General features: G+C 37.4%; 1 protein-coding gene across 1 annotated transcript in view; it reads left to right on the forward strand.

The window, feature by feature from the left end:
• Positions 1 to 20826, forward strand: part of CEMIP2 (cell migration inducing hyaluronidase 2) — a 75518-nt gene that overhangs the window by 24370 nt on the left and 30322 nt on the right. The window contains exons 5-12 of the mRNA XM_043486544.1: positions 2472 to 2641; positions 6506 to 6694; positions 8447 to 8616; positions 9942 to 10151; positions 10455 to 10660; positions 10803 to 10872; positions 14231 to 14359; positions 16162 to 16250. Of these exons, the coding sequence (XP_043342479.1) occupies positions 2472 to 2641; positions 6506 to 6694; positions 8447 to 8616; positions 9942 to 10151; positions 10455 to 10660; positions 10803 to 10872; positions 14231 to 14359; positions 16162 to 16250 (1233 nt within the window). The remainder of the gene's footprint in view (positions 1 to 2471; positions 2642 to 6505; positions 6695 to 8446; positions 8617 to 9941; positions 10152 to 10454; positions 10661 to 10802; positions 10873 to 14230; positions 14360 to 16161; positions 16251 to 20826) is intronic.

Below are 20826 nucleotides of genomic sequence, written 5' to 3' on the forward strand. Positions count from 1 at the left end.
AAGACAAAAATTAGTGAAGAAAAAGGGTCTGTAGTGGTTTTAAACCTCTTTTTACTCACACGGGGAATATTTGTTGTTGTTGTTCAGTCGCTAAGTCATGTCCCACTCTTTGCGATCCCATGAACTGCAGCATGCCGGCTTCCCTGTCCTTCACTATCTCCCGGAGTTTGCTCAAACTCATGTCCATTGAGTCAGTGATGTCATCCAACCATCTCATCCTCTGTCGCCCCCTTCTTTTCTTGCCCCCCATCTTTCCCTTCAACAGTCTTTTCCCATGAGTCGACTCTTTGCATCAGGTGGCCAAAGTACTGGAGTTTCTCTTCATGCTCATGTGCAGGTATTTCTATAATTGATAGACCTAGGAGTGAAAGCATGGTCTGCTCAGATACCTACTCTATTTCATCATCCGATAGTACCAGAGATAATAACTTCTGTTTCTTTAAGTCATTATTGTTCTAGATTTGTGTGATCATTAGCTCTGAATGTTTTGTTTGACTTTCCGGGTAATCTTCTCCCTACTGTTTTCAAATTCCTTTTAAAATATTGCTGCTGATTTGACGGAGAAATTAGAATTGTGATCCTTTGCCAGTGTTCCTTTGCATTGATATTATCTCCAGGGTACATAAACATGCCCCTTTGAAGATAATGTCTGGCACGTTGAAATTTTCCTCAAGTGGAGGAGGGAAGTAGGAGTGTTTTGGAGATAGTGTCAGTAGAATAGAACATTGTTTTATAGTTGCTGAGGCAGTTCTGGTAAATAAAGGAAGCCTCTGATAGTCTTCCTCTCCTTCCCTCACATAGGAGATAATAAACTAAAACATTCTTCATTTGATTCTTTCTGCTGTATCAAAGAATATAAATAGAGCTATAAAACAGTCAGCCAAAGAGTAGCTAATCCACACAGGGGCGGGTGTGGGATTTGTAAGGATGTAGGCATGCATTGGTTAACTTTCATCTGTGAATATCCAGCCATCTGTCTAGCATAGATTATATTTGGCAATTTTTCCCCCCTACAGTGAGAAGCTGACATTTTTCTTTTCATGTTTTAAACCAGGAGTCTTAAGGCTAATTTTCTGATGTTTTGTCTTTATTCTTTCTTTCTTTTTTTTTTTTTAAATTGACTTTGGTCACAAGCTTGAGCAGAGTCCCTGGAATGTTTATCACAGTATCACAGAAATAAAATGGTGTTTTTCAAGTGTATTGCTTTCAACAAATAGATATAAAGCATGTAAAATTAAAAACCTGTTGAATAGTGATTCTACAGCTTTAATATTAAACTAATAACCAGCGGTTCTCAGCTTTGTTTGCACCCCTGAGATCTTAAAAAATCCCATGCGCAGGGCCCACGGTACATCATTTACATCAGGATCTCTGAAGCGTAGAACATACCCCTGCTCCCCACTGGCAATGTATGCAGTCAAAGATAACGCCTACTGCTGTAACCTCTGACCTGTGACTCAGGTTCGCAGTGTGGTTCCCAGACCAGCAGCATCAGCATCACCTGGGAACTTGTCAGTAATTCTATGGCCGCACATCCAACAGTCAGAAGGTGGGGCCCAGCAGTCTGGTTTAACAAGCCTTACGTTTAATTCTGATACCAGTGAAGTTTGAGAACCCCTGCTTGGTTCTCCAGTGTGGCTGCACAGTCGGAGCATCTGGGGAACTTTAAAACAGACTCATGCTAGGCCCCGCCTGTAGAGATGTTGGTTGCGTTGGTGTGGGCTGGGTCTAAGCTTGGATATGTTTCTAAAGCTCCCATATGATTCTATTATGTAGTTAGATTTGAGAACATTGCAGAGATAAGAGTGGAAAAGAGACCAGGCAATAATCATTTAAAAAGAAATGGGGGCTTCCCTGGTGGCTCAGATGGTAAAGAATTTGCTTGCAATGCAGGAGACCTGGGTTCAGTCCCTGGGTCGGGAAGATCCCCTGGAGAAGGGAGTTGCAATCCATTCCAGTATTCTTGCCTGGAGAATTCCATGGACAGAGGAGCCTGGTGGGCTACAGTCCTTGGGGTCACAGAGAGTCGTACACAACTGAGTGACTAACACACACTGGTGATCCAGTGGTTAAGAATCTGTCCTCTAATGCAAGGGATGCTGGTTTCATATCTGGTTGGAAACTGACACCCCACATGTTGAGTGGCCAGAAGATTAGAAAAAATAATAATAAAAAATAATGTGAATGAAACAAGTGTGCATCAGGGAAGTCAATGATTAATTGAAATCATAGTAATCAGCATTTCACCTGTTACAGAACTGGACAAACAGGGATTTAAAATCCAGGTGCATTTCCTTCTGTGATGTCAGTTTTTTCAGTCAAGTTTGGACTTGCAACCACATGTGGTAAAAGAGTTGGAGGGATTGACAAAAATGAAATAGAATTAATAGCACCTGTCATAACATCTGTGTTGGGGATTTGGGTCAGTACCATGACAAACAATCAGTTGCACCTGCTCTTTTTCCTTCTAGGCAAGCTTGGGCTTTGGTTGGTGTCATTGATGGTGGCAGTACTTCTTGCAATGAATCTGTAAGAAACTATGAGAATCATAGTAGTGGAGGGAAGGCTCTCGCCCAAAGAGAATTTTATACTGTGGATGGTCAGAAGTTCTCTGTGACAGCTTATAGTGAATGGACTGAAGGTAGGCGAGCACAGTTTATACTCTTGTTAATACGTTGGTAAGTATTGTGACAAATGTTTTTTAAAGTGGCATTGTATTCATATGACAGTCTATTTCTATTTCTCAACTGATTGAAGATGAAACCTATAGTTTTCCAACTATAGTTGATCTTTTAGGCTGAAACAACACTCTTTTTTTCTGGATTAGAAAATGGTCTAGTTTATGCATCCTCAGTTGGACATTGTTCTTCATTCTTGAGTCATTAGGTGTGGTTAATAGATTTGTTTCCTAGATTTAGTATCAGTCGGACCAATCTGGATGTGATAGGGTGAGCTGTCTTTGACTATGTTCTGTGACAGTGAACTGGTTTTGTACTTTGGTTCTTACTGTTTTATAGCTGTATCGACAAATATTACCTTTGAACACATGCTGTGTAAACAAATACTCGTTTGCTTAGCAATGTTTCGTTGATAATTCAGCTACTACATTTATCTTATAGACAAACTGGAAAACAGAGAAAAGTACAAAGTTAAAATTAATGTTTCACCCTATCATTCGGAGTTAATTAGCATTTAAAATCTATGTTCCCTCCCCTAGTGTTCATTTTGTTTTAACCTGCTTGACTTTCCTTAAATAATATATTTTAAAGTTATCTTAGGTCTTTACTTTTCTTCAGCATTTTTGAAAATTAGAATCCACCTTTCAGAAGAACTATCATGTCTAACAATGATACTCTGACCTTTTTAAAAATTTTTTTCATTTTTATTATTTTTTTTTTGACCTTTTTTTTTTAAAGGAAATTCACTGAAGAATTTCTGTATTTTGCTGCTAGATTTTTTTGGCTCCAGGTGAATTGGCAGCCTCCTGTCTGTGCTTGCCCACCACCTTTCTTTTCCAACCCAGTATTATCCCAAAATTAATGTGAAATGAGTAATTAAAAGGTAGTTTATTACATCTGTAATTACACAGAAAAGCTTATTTTAGGCTGGGCACATACCTCTGTTTTTAGCAGCACTGTAGCAAAGTGTTCACTGAAATGGATTTCTGGAGACAGAATGCCTGGGTTCATGTCCCGGCTGTCTGACTTACTATATGATGATGGCATATGACTTTAACTTCCTAACCCTTACTTTCCTCATCTGAAAATGGGGATAATAATGGAAACTACCACATAGGGCTGCTGTGAGAATCAAACATGAAGAATATGAAGTTTTTAGCACAGACTATATAGTAAGCACTCAATAAAGGTTAGCTGTTTTAACAGTAATGCAAACATGACTTGGGATATAACTGTATTTTGTATCCTTGTAATTAAAAAAAAGAGTCTTTTGCTTTAAAACAAACAGATAAACAAAGTTCCTATGTTTATGGAGGAAACTTCATATGTTCATGGAGGAATTCACATGCTCCATTTAAGCAGCCTTCTGAGTTTGAGGTGAGGAGATAGTGTCCATTATGGATGAGGAAACTGGAATCAAGCCTAAATTTTCTGCCTCCAAGACTATTGTTCTTTCAACCACATCATGGTTGCCTCTGGCAAAAAGCCAAGGTAGATGAGAAGTATTTCTGAGTGGGAATTGGGACTTGCATGAAGAGTTTAGTGGAACTTCTTTCAGTAATACTCCAGGCAGAGGATGACAAACTTGGAGTCAACATTTCCTTTGTGAGAAATTTTGCTTACATTTTCACATTACCAGTGACTGCTCATTTCTGAGAAAGGATACATTCTAGCTGTCTGTTGTAGGATATTGTTTGTGTTCTGTGCTCTCAGTGTCTCCTGTTTTCTGCAAGAGGTAGAAATTCACTCCAAGAAGCTAGGATGGTGAACGTATTTCCTTTCCTACTTCCAGTTCATTAGTGCCAGTAGGAGATATCCCAGGAAGGATTTTCTTCTACATCCAGAAAAAAGTGAAGAATTGTTGAATAATACAGATTTTTCTCTACGTAACCTTGCTTTTTTTTTTTTAACAGAAGCAAATTCTAATGATCTTTTAAGTTAAAACTTATTTATCTAGAAAATTTTTAAAATTTGAAATTTTAAAAATTGAAATTTTTTATGAAAAAAATTAAAGTTTCTTAGTTGCCCTTTTTTAGATAAATCTTTTTGGTTAAATCTGAAATTTTGGGTGGTGATTATCATTGCTACCATGAGATTTTGGCCTATCTTTACTCTTAACCTGCCTGTTTTAGTTCTTAGGAAGGAAGAATGATATAGAGGTTAGGAAAATTGGACTCTGGAATTAAATTAGCATTCATTGTGGGCTCTTTTTTTAGCTATTAGTCAGACTATCTTTTTTCAGCTATTAGTCAGACTCCCTGACCTTTGCTTCTTTTATTAGTGCATATAATAGTTCCTCTATCTCAAAGCTGTTTTGATGAAAGGTTATTATGTATGTGAAATCCCAACAATTGTTAGCCATCATTGATAGTTATTATCTTTATTTAAACAAAATATTCTATTATGGGCTTTAGTATTTATGTGAAAGAAACATAAAGAAAAGACACTTTACATTCATTAGGTTCCTTCCTTTTTTTTTTTTCTGTTTTGTTTTAGTGCTTTGTAGAAACAGGAAAGCATGGTGGATCAGTCTAGTGGAGCAGATTTCAGAACTTGCTCAGGTTAGGTATTATCAGGTATCCCTAAGACTGTAAGGATATTTGTATTATTCTTTGTGTCTTGCCTAAATATCTTGCATTTTGATTCCTGTAACTTAAGTAAATGAGTTTTTTTTATTCCTATCATTGACTATTTTTTTTTTAATTTTTAAAAAAATGCTTATTTGGCTCCACCAACTCTTAGCTGTGGCGTACGGGACTTTAGTTATGGCATGCAGGATATAGTGTCCCGACCAGGGATCGAATCTGGGTCCCCAAGCACTGCGAACTTGGAGTCTTAGCCACTGGACCACCAGGGAAGTCCCTCATCGACTTTTAGGGTCAGTATCTTCAAGTAGCCCCAGAGTAGTTTGTCAATTAATTGGAAAGGTGATGCTGAAATACAGATAGTAAACAGATATCTTTGAAATATGGTGTCTCCCCACATTTCCATATTTTCTGTAGCTTCCATCTATTCCATATTCATTTGCATTAAATCAGGTTTTGGACCATGACAGATTATGTCAAGGACACTTTGAGAAGCAGGAAACAGTGCAGAAGCTTCTGCACTTGGTTGCGTGTTAAAGAGTGCAAGTTATAGAGATGTTGGATCAGCTTTTCAGTTTCCATCTGCCTAGTTGGGAACCAACTCTGAATTTCAGAAGGAGGTCTCAGGAAAGATCAGTAATTAGTAGTTCCTGGATTGCAAGTCTGATGTTATCCCATGATAACATCAGTGTGAGTTGGACTGGGCACTATCCTGTGGCCTTTAGGTCACTTTGCAGATGATAGTGGGGCACTCATCCCTTCAGTAGACGTTTATGAGTCTGCGCCGTGAGACAGAGCTGTGAATACAGGTGGCTGTGCTTTGCTCTCTTCACTGATGCAGCTTCCAGGGAGGTGAGCTGTCTTCCCATACTAGTCATACCAGAGAGAAATAACAGAGTAGGAATACTGGAGAGAATGGTTACTTCCAAGAGGATGTTTGGGAAGTCCAGAAAGGTTTGCCTGAACGTTATAAGATGAGTAGTATCTTGGTTGGTAAATTAAGAGTGGATGGACACTGTAGACAGAGACTAAATGATGAGCAAAGGTCTAGAAATGAGAAATCACCTAAGGCCAGCTTTTATTCTTAATGTTAAGATTATGTGTGTTCATGTCCTATCTTTTCCTGTGCATGGGTCAGATTGAAGCATTGCTGACTTACATTTATCTTTTGATTTATGAATCAGTGAAGGGGTTGATTTTAGAGGAAAAAAAAATCACTTTCTTTCTTGCTTTTTGGTCTAGGTATTTCTTATTCAGGTTTCCAGGTAGAGGCCGTAGATGGAGTAAAACTGCACCTGCTGGATGATGTGAGTAGCTGGGAACCCGGAGATCACATTGTGGTCGCAAGCACAGACTATTCCATGTTCCAAGCAGAGGAGTTTACTCTTCTTCCCTGTCCTGAGTGCGGCCGCTTCCAGGTCAAAGTCAAAGGTATCAGACTGCTAAGAAGGCTTCTTGGGAAACACTCTTCTTGAGATATGATTCTTGGGATTCTTTGTTTTTCCTTCAGTCATCATTGCCGTCACCATCATCATCAATACTGAAGGTCTTAGCAGTGGGCTTCTTTGAACAGTAGAGTCCCGGAGGATGTTAGATAAAAGTAGTCATTGAGCAATAATGTTGCTGTTAATGATGTATTATAGACAAATCAGTGTTTTTATGCCAGTTTCTATATTTAAAAAAAAAGAGATGGAAACTAGATGGATTGAATTTTTTTTCAATATGCTTTCAAACTTTTTTTATTAAATTTCTGCTATTAGATAATAGTAAACTAGGTTTATTTTTTAAATAGAAGTGTCTCTTTTTTATGTAAAAAAAAAAAGAAACTCATGGTCTTTGAGTGTCTGCTTTCTTGGCCAGTAGTAGATCTCACAAATACTTAAAATGAAACCAAAAAGGTATTTTCATAAAACTACATTTTGTGCCATAATCTTGATGAATGTATTTTTTGAGAGAGAGTAACATACAATGAGATCCTTACTGTAAGCTCTGTTTAGAAAGAATGACTGACATTTACCAGTTACTTATTTTGAGACTGGTGATAGGCAAAGCTTCTTTCTTCATTGCCTCAGTTATGGGATTCATTGTGCATTCATTCATTATATTGCTTTCCTTGCTTCTGTAATAAAAATTATGCATTATACATTTATGATAGAAAACAAAAGAATTTAGAGTAACTAATAAGTACTCACTCAATGGGTAATTTAGAATTTTCAAGGTTAAAGGAAACTTTTTTGCTTTAAAAAAAAATGAAATTGACTCACTTGGCAGTTTTATCCTGCTTCACTCAGTGTTGTACTTTTCCTTCTTGACCATACAGGCCATAAGCAGAAAGCTGAAAAGTAAAAAATCATCAGACCATCTGGCATTAATTTTGTTTGGAAATTCCCATTGTTGTTAACAAGTATACATGATAATGAATCTCCATTATTTGGTTTATTTGTGTTTTTCCTTCCTGAGTTTATATAGTTCAGTTCAGTTCAGTCAAAGATCAGATAAAAGCTCGTTGGTAAAATGTTTCTAAGTTTTTAGTAAAGGGGGGGATTTAAAAGTGCATAATAATATTATAAAAGAAGTGGAAAGAAAAGATAGTTATTTCTGGACTGTTAATGTCCAAGTGCAGATTACTTTAGCTTTGAAGAAGAAGCAAGAAAAACTTGACACCCTATTATCAACATCTACAAAACCATTAGTTTTCCTAGATACGGCATGTACTTGGGTATTCATGTGTCCTCAGGGGAGTAGAACAAGAGCCCGTGGACAGGAAGCAGAGAGAGACAGCATGGACGCTTAGTTAGGTTCCAGATTATTGGTGCTGTTCAAGAGAAGACTGAACTATTGGCTTGGCCAAAAAGTTCGTTTGAGTTTTTATGTAACATCTTCTGGAAAAACCCAAGTGGAACTTTTTGGCCGACCCAGTACTTTAGGGAGGAGTAAGCTCTCCGTGTGTGGGTTTGATAGTTGGGAGTGAGGGTTAAGGGCACTGAGTGTGGGTGATTAGAGTAGGAAATCCATAAAATCTCTGCTTCCTGGGATTCTTTCGTTCTGAGGGATTGAAGAATGGAAACAAACAATAAATTTAAGAATGTCTTGAAGTTACAAGATAAAGATTACTGTCTTTTTGATGTAAGTTTTATGTTTTCTTTGTTCTAATGTTATTTTTGCCTTGCTCTTATCAACCAGAAACACCTCAGTTCCTGCACATGGGTGAGATTATAGATGGTGTTGACATGAGGGCTGAGGTTGGAATTCTTACCCAGAATGTTGTCATCCGAGGAGAAATGGAAGGCTCATGCTATGCTGAAAATCAGTGTCAGTTCTTTGATTATGACACCTTTGGAGGACATGTCATGGTAGGTGAAAGGATTTCATGAATTCTCTGAAACTCTGACTGCTAAGTACATGTTTGACAAAGCTTTCAAGTTTTGGAATGACATCTTTTTGGCTACTGAAATCACGTTTTATTTCTCTTTCCAATGACAAGGAGATTTTAGATGATTAAAAGATAACATTATATCTTCATTTAGTTGAACTGGACTCTTAGTTAAACCATTTAAGAATTGTCCTGTGAAGAATGAAATCAACTTACATGGAGAAGAATGAGTTATACAGACAAAAAGACTAAATAATCTCAGTATTATGCATGCAGTCTCTGAAAGGATCAGGTTTTTTTTTTTTTTTTAACATGATATTATGAAAGGGTAAGCAGTAGTGATGTACATATTCAAGATATGTTTCTGTAAAGATATTTTTTAAATGCAGATTTTTTTATTCTGTAAAAGTACTGAGCACTTATTATATACTAAATGTTGCTCTGTGTACTAATATATTGGACTCCTGGGCTTCATTTTGGCTACATGTGTCTTAAAATCAATTTTTGTGTGTTGAGTAGGATATTATTTTTGGCTACGTTTCTGTTGCACTGATTTCTGATATGTTGGTCAGTGTCATGACTTTGTTTTTAGTAGTATGATTGAAAATCCAGAGTTTATAAATACTGAGAGACTGCTGAAGTTGTGGATCATAGAAGCATTTTTTTAAAAAGAACGGAAGTAAACAACATTATATGCTAACTAAATCATTGAGGGAAGATTTAGAAATAATTATTTATCACAGTGGAGATTATAGAAATGAGCGAACTGGACTAGATAGGAAATGACCAAAATATTTGAACAAACCCACACATATGTACAAAAATCATTTTTGTAGCCTTTCTGGTTACCTTTCCTTGATTCCTAATAAGAGGCTATTTTTTATTACTCTTTAAAGTATTCATTTATGTAAAGAAGCATTTGCTAAATTCTGAGCTGGAGATCCAAGAAAACAGGATGTGAAAGAAAAATGCTTTCATGTCTGGTCTCCTTCAGATATTTTCTATTAAAACAATATTTTGGGGGAATTTCCTTGGTGATCCAGTGGTTGAGAGTCTGCCTTCGAATGCAGGGAACTCAGGTTCGATCTCTGGTCAGGGAACTAAGATCCCACATACCACAGGGCAACTAGAGAGCCCATGTACCCAACAAATATCCTGCATGCTGCAACTAAGACCTGATAACAGCCAAATAAATATTTTTTAAAAAAAAAACAATGTACAATGTATTTTGTTACTTTGCTTCTGAGCTACTTTGCCCTAAACTACTTTGCTTGTGTGTTAGTTTGATTTTTGGTTTTCTCGTAGATAAAGAAGAATTTTACTTCGGTCCATCTTTCTCACGTGGAATTGAAACACATGGGTCAGCAGCACCTGGGGCGGTATCCTGTTCATTTTCATCTATGTGGAGATGTGGATTCCAGAGGAGGGTACAGACATGCAGCATTTGTGGATGGCCTGTCCATTCATCACAGCTTCTCGAGGTGCATCACTGTGCATGGGACAAATGGCTTGCTGGTAAGTAGCCTCATATGGTGTTGATACATTTTATGAAAGCAGTCATCTCTCCTTCATTTCCATGACTTATCAATTTTATATAAGTAAGGTGTTGGACCACGGGTCTTACTCTCTCCTGCCTTCCTGAGAATTCTGCTGTTTTTCTCTGTTCTCTTAAGAGATCAGTGAACCCTGACATTTGACTTTGCCCCATCAGCTAAGATGAAAACTTTTTGCTTTTGTACTCAGCATGCCTCATGAATGGCACTTGTCAACCACAGCCAGTCTTGTTACCAATGACATTATACACTTGTATTTTGGCAGATAAAAGACACCGTCGGATTTGACACACTGGGTCATTGTTTCTTTCTGGAAGATGGTATTGAACAGAGAAATACTTTGTTCCACAATCTGGGACTCCTCACCAAACCAGGCACACTCCTTCCCACAGATAGGAATAACTCCATGTGCATCACCATGCGGGAAAAAGTATTTGGAAATTATATCCCTGTGCCTGCCACTGACTGTATGTGAGTAATTGGTGGAGTGAAAAGCTCACGTGTGATGGCCAAGGCCTGTTGGCTTTTGGGGGATATGTTTAGTGGGAGGTTTTTAGAAGATGGGATTTTTCCTGACAAATATTTAAATCACCTTAAAAAAAATGCCTTTCAGGGCCGTTTCAACTTTCTGGATTGCTCATCCCAACAATAATCTGATTAATAATGCAGCTGCAGGCTCACAGGTAAATAACACTAAAGTACATCAGTGTTTTTTTGCGTTCTTGTTTGTAAATGTTCTGGTTTATATGTATATGCAACATAGTATGTGGTCGTCTAACTCAAGCACCTTGCTTTCTGGTACTGCTTATTTCAGCCTGCTCTCAGAGCAGGCTGTGGTTGAGATGGTTCTTCTGTTTCTTCTACATCATTTGTGCCAGTTAGTATTTATGAGTGTACAAAGACAGATGCTAAATGGAAGAAAAGAGGGGGCTAGTAGTATGTCGGGTTTGGAGAAGGCAATGGCACCCCACTCCAGTGCTCTTGCCTGGGAAATCCCATGGACCGAGGAGCCTGGTGGGCTGCAGTCCATGGGGTCGCTAAGAGTCAGACACGACTGAGCGACTTCACTTTCACTTTTCACTTCCATGCATTGGAGACGGAAATGACAGCCCACTCCAGTGTTCTTGCCTGGAGAATCCCAGGGACGGGGGAGCCTGGTGGGCTGCCGTCTATGGGGTCACACAGAGTCGGACATGACTGAAGCGACTTAGCAGCAGCAGCAGCAGTATATCGGGTTATCATGTCATCTCCAGAGTATTTTTAGTGTATTATGTACAATCCTTCTGGCTTCTCCTATTTCAATCATATGTTCATTAGTAAAAAAAAGCCTTATGAGAATGGGCTATTCTGTAGAATATTATGACAATGGTCATTCTGGTCAAAGGGGCACATCCTTTTTGTTAAATGCAGGGATTTTATACACTTGGAAATTCCACCTCCTTAGTAAAGCAAGGACTCAACTGTGTGCCCTTATCTTATTTATTTATTTATTTTTGGCTGCACTGGGTCTACGTTGCTTTTCTATGGCTTTCTCTAGTTGCAGCAAGCCGGGGCTGCTCTTCTCGTGCTGAGTGGCTGCTCATTGTGGTGGAGCACGTTCTCTCGTTGCGGAGCACAGGCTCTAGACACACGGGTTTCGGTAGTTGTACATGTGGGCTTGGCAGTTACTGCTCGTGGGACTGTAGGGCACAGACTCAGTAGTTGTGGCACACAGGCTTAATTGCTCTGAGATGTGTGGGATCTTCCTGAATGAGGGGTCGAACCTGTGACCGCTGCATTGGCGGGACGATTCTTATCCACTGCGCCACCCTGGGAGTTTAGCTGTGTGCCATGTACTAGTTATGTGCCTTAAATTGTTTCACATACACATCCACAGGGATAATTTAAGAGAATAAATGAACTATTTTTGGATGACAGAAATGTCTCCTGGATAAGCTCGGAGAAATTTGCATTTGTAATTGAGTGTTTTTATAATACAGCTGCTAATTTATAATATACAAATGAATCTTTAAAACATAATACTATTATGATTATATCTGTGCTGAAAACTATAGCGCAGAAATACGAGCTTTGCAGCAAAACTTGAATATTCATATACATACATCATGGCTATTAACATTTTAAACAGGAAAGGAATACCTATCATTGTTTTCCAGAATAAAGTAAAAAATTACCTGAAGGGAGTATTTCTTCAAGATAGCCAGAAAACAGGTATCACTGGGTGATGGTAGAATTTACATCTGTGGTTTTTCTTAAAAATATAAAGCATAAGTTTCTTACTTGACAGGGCAGAGCCCTGGACATTCAATCATTTCAGTCTTCTATTCATTCATTTTTCATCAAATATTTGTTGAGCCCATATAGGATTTATAGTGAGAGTTTCTAGTTGGAAGATGAGATTTTGGGTAGAGGTGGCCAAGGGTTTGATGTGCCGTCTTACCCCAGGATCATGTGATCTACATTACATGACAAATGAGCACAGAGCAGAGACTCAGCTATTTTCAGAAGTCATGGGTTGCAGATCAAAGCAAATTGCAGAGTCCCTGAAAAATGTAAGTTGAGGTTGCCAGACATCCTTATGAGGGCTCATTTGAGAAAAGAAGATAGCAGGTGTCTGTCTTTTTCCGTCTCTTGTATGTTCTTCTCCCTTTTCATTCTGTGAGTTCTTTTTTTCTCTCTAGAAAAACTGCTCTGGTAAAGCTCATGTTTTGGCAAGGGTTTTCCTCCCAAAGTAAATCAAACTTTTTCTTCCTGTACCTTTCCACTGCCTTTTACAAAGCTCGCTTTACCCGTCTTGACGCCACAGTGTTTTAACAGGAAACAGCTGCTACCTCCTTATCCCCCCTTTTCCACCCCGCAGCCCCAAACTCCGCTGTGTCTTGGGAGGGTTCACTGCCCTTAGTTTATCAGGCTATGGTGTGGAGCCTTCTTCATAGCCCTCTGAGTCCGTCTTGTGCCCCAAAGCATAGAGGTGGCAGACACGTTCTTCAAGAGGAGTTTGTTTTTACTGAGACCTATCTGTAAAGTTTTATCATGGAAAAATGCCAAATACTGCATTCATTTTGCTGATATGTTTTCCACAATTCATCTCTCTTTGTTCCTAAAGGACTTTGTTAAAACTAGTATAGTACTTATAGCTATACTTTAGTTGTCTCTATGTTTCTTGTTCGACTGTGAATTCTTTGAGAACAGGCTATTGTATACCTGGCTCTCAATGAATGTCTGCTAAATTTGAATCGATACTGTACTTTTGGACTATATATTTGAGTTTTAGCAAGCTGCTTAATCAATGTTCCTTGATGTGAAGTTGTCCTTCACATTGGGCTGATTTTTAATTAAATTGTAAAATAAAAAGTTGTCACAGAGGTTAAGAACATTTCATTTCTATTTTTATATCCCATTTTGAGTGTCAGAAAATTTCAAACTCTTCTGCTGCCCCAGTTAAGGTAAAACACTGAGCCTGAACAGACAGGACCCAGGCTGAGACAGCATCCTGATTCATGCATGTGGCGGTTTTTTCTCTTTGGCAAAAAGTTGCCTCAGGATAGGAAGGACATTGGAGTTGTTTGAAAGAAGTCAGTGATCTCTGTATGTTGATGGATAGTTGTTTAATAGGTATGAGTCATCTATTGATCAGGTTTGGAGGTAAATAGAAAAAAAAAACCCATATTGCTAAAAGGCTATCCTGTCCTGGTCATGTGAAAGGAAGGGAGGCTTGTTTGGTTCTAGTTCTGCATGACTTTTTAAAGCTAATGATAGGAAAGTTATTTTGAATAAAATTTTGGTATCAGCCAGTTCTATCTTTTGTCCCATCTTAAAAGCAAAATTAAATTTGCTTTTTGAAAAATCAAACCTGATACACTGCTTTGAGAGTGCTACATGAGTGCACAACTTTTTAGAGTCAACTCTGAACCTGAAACAATGAATAATTAGTGTTAAGAAGAATAAACTTGTTTGTGAAATGCTTAGTTTATGTGAGGGTGTTTCACAGAGTGGTTTTATAAAAGGATGCCTTTAATGACCTTGCCCTTTTAATTACAGGATGCTGGAATATGGTATTTATTCCACAAGGAACCTACGGGGGAATCCAGTGGATTGCAGCTCTTAGCAAAACCAGAACTCACTCCACTGGGAATATTTTATAACAACAGGGTCCATTCAAATTTTAAGGTAGGTTCCTAAGTTTTAACAATCAGTATGTATAATTTACAGGGTAAAGGATGGACTACTGTGATTACAACTGAGAGATGTTAATACAAGTTAGAACTTGTCATCAGAGAATGTAATTTGTGATTAAAAAAGCTGACTCCTAATCCTGCCACATTCAGGATGTATAGACAGCTTTCTGTTTATATACACACAGGAATATATGCTGTGGCGCACATGTACATGCAATCTGAATAATTATAATAGTGGACTTGAATCATGCGTCCTCATCCTCTTTCCTTCTGCTCACTTTCCTTCCAATCTTTAATATCATTGTTTCTAAGGATGTACACATTAGTGTATTGTATGCTTTTGGGACTTAAAAAGCATATTTTCTCTCTTCTCTCAGTGTTGATGGAATGTCCTACTGGACATTTAATATAGTTATGTAAACAGTGAACTATTGTTTAAGAATATTTGACCTAATTTAAAATGATATGTAGGTCAAATAGATGAAAGGCCATTCAGGAACTCTAATTTTCATGATAATTGACACTTAACCTCCTTGGTGATAAAACACATCTGGTTCCTTTTGTACTCTTGAGGCATCTTGATATTTTTATCATGTGATACAGTGCCCAGATTCTTTCCTCTGATGTGATCCACATCAAAGTTCAATTAATAATTTCCCTTTATGAAACTCAGAGGATCCTTTAAAAACCTAAGTGTGATATAATTTGAAGAACTTAGAATCACTTGATGAAGACTTGAGAGGAAAAAACTTTACACAGAATTGTGATATTTATGAACTGAATAGTTGATTAAGAGTGGTAATAATTGAAAATAGCACTTCAAAGTAGAAGTCCTCAAAATTTTAAAATTATTAGTGGTATTACAAAAAACACCTCATTCTAATTAATTTTTTAATGTCATGTACCATGAGGAAATTTAGTATTCTACTATATCAATTTAAAATAAAAGATATTAGATCTGAATAAAGGGTGGATTATTAGATTTTAAATTTAAATTTGTTAAATTTGAGACTATAGTATTCTTTCTTAAAATGCAGTTGATTACATAACCTTTATTAAAATCCCATTGTCTTGATTCTTAAGCATACTGACTCTGCATCATCTGGCATTTGCTTCTCTTCAGTCTTCTTCCTTACCTTGCCTCCCTCCATATATTTCCTGATAGTACATCTAAGATTTTTTTTCCCCTCAGATATGTCACACTTTCTCTCATCCCCAGAAGTTTTGTACAGATGATTCCCTGGAGTGATTTCCTCTGGGTTTTTTAGATGTTTCCCACCTACTCCCTGCCCTTCAGTCTCTGACCTGGTCTTCTGTGTGGCTGGTTTCTTCAAGTGTCAGCTTTCAGATGTCACTTCTTTTAGGAGACATTCCCTGAATTCTCTCTCCTGCCTTCATAGAATGTCTCATCTTGGTGCCTTTCTTATGTGCTGCCAAAGCATCATCTATTTCCTTCATTGTATGCTTACTATATTGTTTTGTAATTGTTTATTTAATTGCATATCTTCCTCCTTGTTTATGGAGTAATAGCAAAGACCATGGTTTTCTGGGTGACATATAATTCTTGGTGACCCCCAAGAAGGGCACTAAAGAAAGGTTTGACCAAATGAGTAAAATTATTTAAAAAAAACAAAACAATAAAGTAGCCATTTTTGTAATACCTTTGTTTGGTTTTTTACCTCTTCTCCCTCCATTTTTGGTAGATGTGATACGCTAAAACTTATTTTCATGTATCCTATATGTCATTATAACTTGGGATTTATATTCATTTCAGTCCATTATTATGTTTTCCAGGCTGGCTTATTTATTGACAAAGGTGTCAAAACAACCAATGCTAGTGCTGCTGACCCAAGGGAGTACCTCTGTTTGGATAACAGTGCAAGGTAGACCTGGTCCTTTTAAGTCACACTTGAGCCATATCTTGCCAAAGTAAAACTTTCTGAGTTGAGCCATTGCCCTCTCCTCCAGTAACATAGTTAAACTGAAGTTTTCAAGGTTTGTAGCAGGGTTTTGAAAAAACATTTATTTTGCTGTTCTAGGTATTGTGGCTGGGATTTTTATCTTAGTGAGATGCCAAAGAAATTGATGCTGCTTCTCCTTTTGACAGTTGCAAATTGATGTTAGAAAGAGTTGTAGAAAGAGAAATAAAAAGAAGAGAGATATGTTGAAAAAGGGTCCAAATTTGGCCTACAGTAGAATATGATTCATTGAAAAACAAGCTAAGATGTCTTAATATAATCCCTGAAAACCAAGGAATACGTAATTTATTGTTAGTGGTCAAAATGGAATGTTGCATTAAATCTATTTCAAAGGGAAAAGTCTCAAACTTGATCAAGCTAGTTCTGGTTCAGTTGTTTGTAGTCTCAGATTCACATCATAGCTGGGTTCTTTGTTACTCTCCTTTATAACCACAAAATGTGATTGGAATATGGATCAGCATTTCAACAAAGTTTTTTTTTTTTTTAAAACATCCTGTAAATGAGCCAAAATAAATAAAATGTGTCCAATGGAAACAAAATTTTCCGGAAGGTGGCAACTTAAGGTCATATTCAGTAGAAACTGTGTATGACCTTAAGTTGCCATTTCTTCTGGGAAATTTTGTTTCTATTGGAGACATTTAATTTATGTTGCCTCATATACTGCCCGTTTAAAAAAAAACAAAACTGTTGAAATGCTGATTTATATCCCAGTCATTTTCCAGGTGGCTCAGTGGTAAAGAATCTGCCTGCCAATGCAGGAGATGTAGGAGATAGGGGTTTGATTCCTGAGTCAGAAAGATCCCCTGGAAGAGGAAATGGCAACCTACTGCAGTATTCTTTCCTGGGAAATCCCACGGACAGATGAGCCTGGTGGGCTACAGTCTGTGGGGTTGCAAGAGTCAGACATAACTGAATGATTGAGCATGATATGAGTCAAAATAAATAAAATGTCTCCAATGGAAACAAAATTTTCTGGAAAAGATGGCAACTTAAGGTCATATTCAGTAGAAGCTGTGTGTGTGTTATTTTTCTATACTTCAAATGGATTGACCAACTAAAGGATTAGTAAAGGTGCTAGGTTTAATAGACTCTGTTTGCAGTCATCTAAGAAAAGGATGCCAGGTGCTGTTGTTCACAAAGAAATAAAGTAGGAGCCACACTGTAGCTTGGTAAAGCAGAATCATTGTGACACAGTATAAAAGGTCAAGAGAAAACATGAATGTCACTCAGTCATGTTCGACTTTTTGTAACCCCATGGACAGTAGCCCAGCAGGCTCCCCTGTCCATGGAATTCTCCAAGCAAGAATACTGAAGTGGATTGCCATTCCCTTCTCCAGAGGATCTTCCCAACCCAGGGATTGAACCCAGGTCTCTTGCAATGCAGGCAAATTCTTTACCATTTGAGCCACCAGGGGTGACACTTAAAGAAAAGGATGCCAGGTGTTGTTCACAAGGGAATAAAGGAGGAGCCACACTTTAGGTCAGTGAAGCAGAATCCTTGTGACACAGTAAAAGTGGGGAAATAAGTTAGTAAAACTACTCATCATGAAAGATCAAGTTAAGCCTGAAAAATATTAAAGCAATGCTCAGATAATGTTTGAGAAGTGGAGAAATTGTCAGTATTGTTTAAATAAAACTCAGGGTACTAGACACTTAATAGCTGAGCAAGATATGACATAGAAAAAGAGGAGATAAACTTGGGATGAAAAAGGAGTGTATAGATGGCAATAAATTATGAACCAAAAAGAGAATATTAACTGACAAAACAAAGGAATCTTGCTAGAAGATCACTACTGTTTTTTGAGAGATTGTTATAACTAGTAGAACTAGTAATGTGTGCTTTGCTAAGATATTAATAGTATTAGCCAAAAAAATCTTTACATAAAACACAATCGACTCTCTTATCTGCCTTAAAAATTATATGTGTGTATATGAATGGATGAATGAAGAAAATATATTTCAGAATCTATTGATGTTTTCATTATACTTGACAATAAAACAGATCTATTCATAATGGCCTAAGAAGCTCTCTACCCTGTGTATGCATGTCTGATATCATGATAGTCATAATCTTTTCTGGGCTCTCTATACTTTTCTCACTAGTTTATAAAGCATACATGTTGGTAAGGAGTTAGATTCCATTTGGAAGTTGTCATTGAAAAGAACTGATTGTAGAAGAGTAACAAGACATTTGGCAGCTAGTATATACATTTAATTTTGTATAAACTAATGAATAAAATATGCCCACATGCATTCATGCAGTCCAGACATGACTAAAAATGATGACACTCAAACACAAATGAATAATAAGTCAGCTCATGAATTAAACATCCAGTTCATGGGATTCAGAAGGTATTTAATGTATTCATCAAAGGGGAAGTTGACTTAATAGTTAATCAGATGAGTCTTTCCTTGTATCTTCAAGATGTGAAATTACAGGACTCCAAAGATAGAATATTTTAACTCCAGAAAGCTCTTAGGTTAAGACAGGGAAGTTTTATCTAAGAGAGTAAAAGAACATGAAAACCGACTAGTACATTTAAAGCAGAAGACAAGTGAGAGTCGGGAAGTGTGCTGAAGGCTCATAAATTGAAGGGGATGGAAAATTAGCTGCATTTTCTACATACTAAGTGGGAAGGAGGATGAAAAATAAAGGGTATTTAAGCAAGTGGTCAACAATTTATATGGATAGGAATTTCAGAAAAAGTGAGATGGCTACAGCAGAAAATTAGATGTTGCTTTATTGTATTTTTTTTTTTTTTGGCTTTCTTTTAGCACATTGTGTAGTTTCCTTTCCAGAACTGTTCCATCTGCTTGATATTATGTAAAGCTGTTTGGCAGCAGCCACAATGCCAGAAGACTGGGTGACGGCTCAGTCTTTTTACCCCATAGGTCAGAGCTATTTAGTGTAAGGGGTCACATCCACAATCCAAAGGGTGGGCGGAGTGCTTTCTAGAGTGCTGTCCTTATTATCTGTTCTCCATGATCCTGTCACCAAGGAGCAGCTAGTGACCAGTTAAAAAGTGAAATTCGATTATATCATGCTCTGACTCCATGTTTCTGACAACTTTCCATCACACTTATTGATCCACCTACTTTATTCAGGTATGATTGACATGTGAAAAGCTGTGCATATGTAATGTCAAGAACTCAGTAAGTTTGGAAATAAATACACACCTATGAACCATCAAGGGCAAAGTTTCCTTCTGTCTCCTTTATGGACGTTATTTTATGAAGTAAAACATTAGTTTTTTGTCAAAAGATCTATAGACTAGCTCTCTAGAATTTATTTATCTTATGAAACTAAAGCTTTTATACCCTTTGATGATCACCTCCGCATTTCCTCCTCCCTCCAGCCCCTGGCACTGCCATTCTACTTTTCCCATTGCATTTTAGAATAAAGAACCACATCCTTGCCTGAAACATGCCTCCCTCTCTGTCCTCTTCGTCTTGCTTTGAACTTACCAGCCAGCCTGCTTGTTGTTCTTGGACATGCCAAGCTCGCGCATGCCTTTGCACTTGCAGCTTTCTGGGCATAGCTGCTTCTCCCATCGTCACGTCTGTCTTTGGTGAGCACTACCATTCCCGGCGACTTTCACAGTAGCATTTGTGCACATGATACTTCATGATTATATGGTTGAAGCATCTCAACTTGCTGAATGGGTTTTTGTAAAGCTGTCTAGTTTTTCTCTGCCCACCTCCCCAGCTTTGTAAGATTATGATGGAAGTGATCTTATTTTAAGTTAGGAGGCCTTCTGAAATTATTTGAGCTGTTACACTTAACAGTTTTTGACACCAGTTTTTTTTTTTTCTTGGTCTTTTCACTAAGATCCTTGTAAATATTTTAGGAAGAGAAAGAAAAAATAAAATTCAGTCTTTATAACTAATAAGTTGATGAAATACAGTCTACTTTTTAAAGTGCTGATATTTTTTATGTTTTTATTATAATAGATTTACAGTATATTAGTGTTAAATGTACAACGATTTGGTATTTTTATAGATTAGACTTCATTTAAAGTTATTATGAAATAATGGCTTCATTTCCCTGTGCTGTATGGTATATATATCCTTGTTGCTTGGGTTGCCATTTCCTCCTCCAGAGGCTCTTCCCCACCCAGGGATTGAACCTGTGTTGCTTATGTCACCTGCCTTGGCATGCGGGTTCTTTACCACTAGCACCACATGGGAAGCCCTGTTTATTTTATACATAGTAGTTTATATCTCTTAATACCACTATCTGCTCCCTCTTCCCTTCTCTGCACACTGGTAACTACTCTGATAACTACTCCTTTGTTCTCTGTATCTGTGAATTTGTTTCTTTTTTGTTACATATATTTGTTTCATTTTTTTAGGTTACACATATAAGTGATAATGTGAATAAATAAATAAGTAAATAAATTAAAAAAAGAAGAAAAGTGATAATGTGGAGCATTTATTTGTCTTTCTTTGTCTGACTTATTTCACTAAGCAGAATACCTTC

Source organism: Cervus canadensis, chromosome 14, assembly GCF_019320065.1.
Source record: "Cervus canadensis isolate Bull #8, Minnesota chromosome 14, ASM1932006v1, whole genome shotgun sequence".
NCBI lineage: Eukaryota > Metazoa > Chordata > Mammalia > Artiodactyla > Cervidae > Cervus > Cervus canadensis.